This window comes from Hippocampus zosterae, chromosome 12 (assembly GCF_025434085.1).
Source record: "Hippocampus zosterae strain Florida chromosome 12, ASM2543408v3, whole genome shotgun sequence".
Classification (NCBI taxonomy): domain Eukaryota; kingdom Metazoa; phylum Chordata; class Actinopteri; order Syngnathiformes; family Syngnathidae; genus Hippocampus; species Hippocampus zosterae.
In genome coordinates, this window is record NC_067462.1 from 3,280,366 (window position 1) to 3,286,612 (window position 6,247).

Sequence of the window (6,247 nt, forward strand, 5' to 3'; positions counted from 1 at the left end):
GTTTGGATAGCCTAGACAGCCCATGTAAATAGAATTCCCAAAGAATGTCTTCAGTTCTCCAGGTGTGGCATTTAACGTTACGCCAGACACAAGTACTTCACGCTGATTTGTGTACAGGGCCTTTACTTCAAACACAGAGTCATCAATGTATTGCTTAAAATAATCCACCGGGGTCCAGTTTTGGCATGTCATAGCAGCATCATTTTATCATACAACTCAATGTCTGAGTTTCCATCAACAATCCGCAGTAAAATTCCCTCTGCCGCTAAGAATGACTCCCTTTCTTGCCATTTGGGAGCAAAGAGCAAAATGGACGAAATAAATTCAAATGTCCACTACAGGGGAATTTTTTTTTAAACACTTGAAAATTAGGCTCAAATACACTAATAGTCTTATAAATAAAATGCCAACAGCATTTTAAGACAAAATGTGTTTGATAAAAAATATTTAAAAACTTACTTTTCCTAATAAAAAGTATTAAAACGTACTTTTCCTCCTCCCATAAAAAGTGCTTGCACTGAGGGAAGCCATTTTCTTAGACTGTGAAGTCAAGGTAACAAAGTCCCACCTCCTACAAATTTGGTACAGTATCATTGGAAAGCACTGAATGTCCTCTTTAGAGAACAGCAGGAGTTAATGCGATTGGATGCACTGGGTGGGAGATATTTAGGTTTACAAATGTTCTCGACAGAGGACAAATTTGAACTCTTTTAAATAAACTCAAGAACTACACTTAACTCTCATGAGCGTCTCTCACATATTTTACAATTTATAATTACCAAGAGAATGTCAATGCACTTACAATAATAATGGTAATTTGAATATTTGAATATGACTGTTCGATTAAATTCGGAAGTGACGAAAGCGTAACAAACTCGTTGGGTTATGTCACTCTCAACTTGTTTCGCTTGGGGTTGTTTATTCTTATCCCGCTGACAAAGAGAACCCCTTTAATCCAATCACATTTTTTTTATAATAGATAATAATACTTTTTCATTTTAGTAATAATAGATAGTGGATAATTCGGAGTACGGAGGGAGGACAATGACTGACGTCACTTTAGTGTCTTCGCTCCGGTAGTTTTTCTGCCGTGACAGCGGCCACCTTCAAGGGCCAAAGATCGATCACCTCCTCGGCTCGCTTGTTTGCAGTCATGTTGGGAGCTGCTTCGGGGGCTAGCAATGCGACTCACGGCGACAAGTCCCCGGCTACAAAGAAGGGACCCGGCGCCTTGGCTACGGCTTATTTAGTCATCTACAATGTTGTGATGACAGCGGGGTAAGCTAGCATGTTACTGATGCTAATGTGGAGCATGGACAGCTCTGCTGTCAATGGCTGCAGTTATTCATAATTTTAATTATTTCAATGTGAGTTTTTACCTTGCTATCTTCATCGGCGATAATGCCAAATATTGTGGTTTTCAATGAACTTTGAATTTGCCTCGCAGTCATTTTAACGCGAATTAACCATAGCGAGACACGATTGCGCATGCGCGTAGGACATACATATTTTTGATATAACAATTTCCTTTATTTACCATTGTGGCTGCTTTATTTAGGCACCTTCAGAATTTTAATAAAGTACAATAAAATTGTAGTTGGGAGTGTTGTTTTTTTTTTTTGGACAAGACGATTAGTCTGTGATTTTTATAGTAAAGCCATTCCTTAAACTCACATTTTCAATGAAAATTCTGAATGAGGAGTAGTTGTGAGTAACATTTTCACTTGAACGGTGTAAATCATTGCACAATTCTCACTGTGCCAACCAGTTGGGCCACATTGTGAGCGTTCAATGCTTGCTTTGCGCGTGCGCGTGCGCGCGCACACACAAACAATGAAAAGCAAACGCACTGATTTTGTGTTGCAGTTGGCTGGTGATTGCCGTGGGTCTGGTGCGAGCGTACCTGGCCAGAGGAAGCTACCATGGGCTCTACTATTCCATCGAGAAACCCCTCAAGTTCTTTCAGACAGGCGCCGTCCTGGAGGTCTGCATGTGCATCTAACAATTAAAAAAAAAAAAAAATCTTGTTTGACCTTTCATTTTATTTTCCCCTTCACAGATTGTACACTGCGCAGTTGGTGAGTCGCGCCTCCATCGTCATCTCAACTTACTTCAAATTAATAGAGCCTAATGTCATCTTCTTGTGGGCAAACCTAGGGTGGCGGAATGTCAAAAACGGGTTGAATTCATTTGGGTGCACTAAATTAGTCACAGCATGATTTCTTCCAGGGATCGTGCCGTCCTCCGTCGTCCTGACTAGCTTCCAGGTCATGTCTCGGGTCTTTCTCACCTGGGCCGTCACGCACAGCGTCCGAGAGGTGAGACTTCGCGCATGCGCGCGTGAATAATCACAGTGCAACGTATAAAGCTGCCACTTGATGGAAACTTTTGACATGCTGTAGGGAGGCGTCTGAGTCGCGAGCACGTAAGTCGGTGATGTCATCTCGCAGAAATGAAAGCACTCAAAGCGGATGCGATTGATTTGCCGTGTGGATTGATTGTTGGATGGGTTATTTGATTGCGGTTCCTTTTTGTTGTTGTTGTGACAATGTGTGGAAGCAGGGATGGACATTGGGAATTTTAACCCTTAACCCTCCCATACATGTGGTTGCCAATTTTTTAAGCAAACTATTGTATCCAGATAATCTTTGCTAAATTTTGGATGCATATATTTTTTGCCCCCATCCAGATATTTTCCCCATGTAATTTAGTCACTCAACATATTTGTTTCTTTCCATAGAAAATTGATATGAAAAGACATTTTCCAATAATTTGAATTTGCTAACTATCTTTTCCCCCCTAATATATATTTTTGTTTTGATAATTCCCCCCACAGTTTTCTCTCTCGGGCATTTCCCTCCCAAAACGTGAATCTCCTGAGCATTTAAAAAACTTAGGTTTCATCAGAATGTTTTTTATTTATGTTTGGAGATATATTTTTGCAGTACGGGAATATTCTGGATTTTTTTCCCCACCAAAACTGGAGAATTTCTGTTTAGTATTTTCCTCTCCACAAAATTTTAAGAATTTTCATATCAGACATTTTCTCACCTATTTTATTTTTTTCTGTCTTGGGAATTGTAGGATTTTTTTGCTATCCCAACAACGATATGTAGCCTGTTAGCCCCTCCCCCCCTCCACCAAAATTGCTTCACCGTGATAAGCGCATTAGCTCAATGTCCATCCTCTGTAGAAATGAAGACAATTCATAGTTGCTGTTTGTAACCTAACATCCGAAGTGTACTCCGATTTGTGAGCAAAACCCGCATGGTCCTGCGTCGAGAACGTCCATGATGGGGACAAAACATCTTCTCTTGTACATCTTGTATATTTCCCCATTATGGGACAAATAAAGGATATCAACAATTCTCACTTGACTTTTCCCCCGGATGCGTTGGATTGACGTGCAGGTGCAGAGCGAGGATAGCGTGCTGCTCTTTGTTAGCGCTTGGACCGTCACCGAGATCATCCGCTACTCCTTCTACACTTTCAGCCTGCTCAACCACCTGCCGTACCTCATCAAGTGGGCCCGGTAGGATACACGGACATCTCAACAATGTTCTCGTCGCCCAATATATCCGTTTCCTGACTACATGATGTTGGAGTGGTGAAATAGTCTTATCGTCATGGCAAAATTGGTATTGCCCCTTTTGTGACAGGTACACCTTTTTCATCGTGCTGTACCCGATGGGCGTCAGCGGCGAGCTTCTGACCATTTATGCGGCGTTACCCCACGTGCAAAAGACGGGCCTGTACTCGGTCACGCTGCCCAACAAGTACAACTTCTCCTTCGACTACCACACCTTCCTCATCCTCGTCATGATCTCCTACATTCCGTGTAAGTTGATAGCGTTTATATTTAGTCGGACAAAAGTCAGAGGACAAGCTTGCCGTTGAAGGACGCTGAAAATGGCCCTGAAATTGTCGCTTCCTCAAAGCAAAATGGGCAAACTTCCTGCGTCTTTTTGGGCATTGCTATTACTTTTTTTTGTGGGTCTATTCATGACATACATGCCTACCAAATTTCATGTTGCCAAGTAAAACTGGCTTTGGGCTCCGAATTTTCTTGAAATGAAAAAAAATGAACAAATGAATTACAGGAGGGGTGTCCAAACTTTTTGCCAAGGGGGCCAGATTTTATGTGGTAAAATGTTGGGGGGCCGACCTTGGCTGACATTCTTTACATTGAACAACAATATTGTTCAACAAATTTTAGTAAGCCAGTCTGTTTCACATTTCCATTTTTATTTTAATTTCAACAATCTTAAGAATTTATTTTGGTTCATTTGAAACAGGAATTTGAAATATGACATATCAGTCAATATAAACACGGAGTGATGTCTTGTTAACTCGTGAGTGATGCCCTCTAGTGTCTAAATGCTATTACTCATTTAGCCACTAGAGGGAAGCAGTACTCTATGAAACATCACTCACCAGTCTACGAGACCTCAGTCAATGCAACGCGTGTTCCATTGCGCCCAACCTGCGGGCCAGACGGCACTGATTTTATGACGGGGGCCGAGGGCCGGATGAAATTCGACCGCGGGCCGGATTTGGCCCGCGGGCCGGACTTTGGACATGCCTGAATTACAGGATCCCTGCAAATTGCTAAAATAGGTTGCTTCAAACCACAAGGTCTGACTTTCTGTGCGTCTACTCATGACAGATGGCCGCTTCAGACCAAAACGGCAGATTTCCTGTGTCTTTACGGGCAGGGCTTTTGCAACTTTTTTGTGGATTTATTAATGACAGACATAGCTTGCAAATTTTGTGTTGCTCAGTAAAAGTGGCTCCGCTTTTGATGTGCGCCGCCAATCCGTCTGTTTTAAACTGACCTCCATTTTGTCTCCATAACGACGCACGAAGCAACAAAGTGTTCTCTGACGTTCCTTGGTTGTTTCTCCCCTCGGGCAGTGTTCCCTCAGCTCTACTTCCACATGATCCGACAGAGGAAGAAGGTTCTGGGCCCTGCCAACGCCTACAGCAAGGTGGAGTGAGAGACTGAATTGGACCCTTTCAATCCAAACAAACAAAAAAACAAAAAAAACGGACCTCGCAAGCTCCTTTCATTCGTATTTCCTCAAACTACTACAATTGTTGTCGTTATTATTTTCCTCTATTTTATTTATGAACAAATTGACCAAGCGCCACTATTTGGTGCGCTCAAGGATGCACTGAAGGAATCCGCTGCAGTTTTTTTTTTTTTTTTTTAAATAGAGTGCAGCTTCCCAATCTTCTTGTGGCCGCAGTTAATGTTTGTTTCTTGCTTTCATGACAATAAACATGTTTGATTCTCTTGGCAATGCTTCTATGTTGTACTTGTGCATATACATTTTGGACATTGTGTTTAAGTGATGACAGTTGTTGCTTTTTGTGTTTACAATGTGCAACTGCTGTCGGTTTTACTCCAGCTAAATTGCTGGCAATATATTTTTATCTACCGGAAGAAATGACATGTAATGTTTATCCTGACTGGGTCTTGCAGTTTTATTTTCTCCATCACACGCCAGTTAGTTTAGAATTTTTACGGCACAAAAAAGTTCAGCAGATTTTTATTAAATTGATTTCCAACTTTTTAGTGTTAGCAGCAATCTAGGGCACCAAGTGTCGCATTCGGCCAGTGTCATGAGCTACTGAACAAATACCATGAACAGCTAACTTGCAGCTGAGTTAGTATGACACCAATCTATTGAGCAGCGGGTTGGTTTCTGCTTTTCCGAATAATAGAGGATTTTTTTTCCCTGATATTTATTTTTCTTACAATATTTTTGTTTTACTTTATTCTAATATTCCCTCCCTGATATTTATTAAAAATGTTCTACTTTGGATTTTTTCATAATCTGTATTTTTTTCAGAATTTTAAATTTGTGACATTTTTGTAAGCGCTTCTAGTATTTCTGGATTTAAAAAATGTTTTTTCATCAAATTTAGTATCGTTTTGTACTTTTTTAAATACTCCATATCTAAAGGAGTATTTTTGTGAAATATTCGGTTACTTTTTGTATACTTTATATTTCTGGGGGGAGGGGTTTCCAGTGTGTTCACATTTTTTGTAATCTGAACAATTCTTTTCTAATATTGGGGCATTGTTTCACAATTATATATAATTTTTGTGAATTCAAATATATTTAGATTTTGAAAACAAAAATCTAATCATTTTCTTATATTTTTGTGATGTTTTTGTATTTAAAAAAAATACAAATCTGCCACCCCTTTCCAATTTTTCCAATATGTTTACATTAGAATC

General features: G+C 40.2%; 1 protein-coding gene and 1 long non-coding RNA gene across 2 annotated transcripts; both read left to right on the plus strand.

The window, feature by feature from the left end:
• The first annotated feature begins 904 nt into the window (after nucleotides 1-904).
• Nucleotides 905-5,296, plus strand: hacd2 (3-hydroxyacyl-CoA dehydratase 2). The gene is made up of 7 exons (XM_052081579.1): nucleotides 905-1,278; nucleotides 1,867-1,984; nucleotides 2,060-2,078; nucleotides 2,230-2,318; nucleotides 3,411-3,532; nucleotides 3,660-3,838; nucleotides 4,915-5,296. The coding sequence occupies exons 1-7, from the start codon at nucleotides 1,154-1,156 to the stop codon at nucleotides 4,995-4,997; spliced, it is 735 nt and encodes a 244-aa protein (XP_051937539.1). The 5' UTR covers nucleotides 905-1,153; the 3' UTR covers nucleotides 4,998-5,296.
• On the plus strand, nucleotides 2,325-3,372 carry LOC127611221 (uncharacterized). Its single transcript, XR_007965275.1, has 2 exons — nucleotides 2,325-2,536; nucleotides 3,165-3,372. It is a non-coding gene; the product is annotated as an uncharacterized LOC127611221 (long non-coding RNA).
• Nucleotides 5,297-6,247: the final 951 nt, after the last annotated feature.

Excerpts from the sequence above, each read along its gene's own strand:
- hacd2 (XM_052081579.1), top strand. The coding sequence starts at position 1,154 with ATGTTGGGAGCTGCTTCGGGGGCTAGCAATGCGACTCACGGCGACAAG. Across the intron at positions 3,533-3,659 it reads TACCTCATCAAGTGGGCCCG|GTACACCTTTTTCATCGTGC; the intron begins GTAGGATACACG and ends CTTTTGTGACAG. Across the intron at positions 3,839-4,914 it reads CATGATCTCCTACATTCCGT|TGTTCCCTCAGCTCTACTTC; the intron begins GTAAGTTGATAG and ends CCCCTCGGGCAG.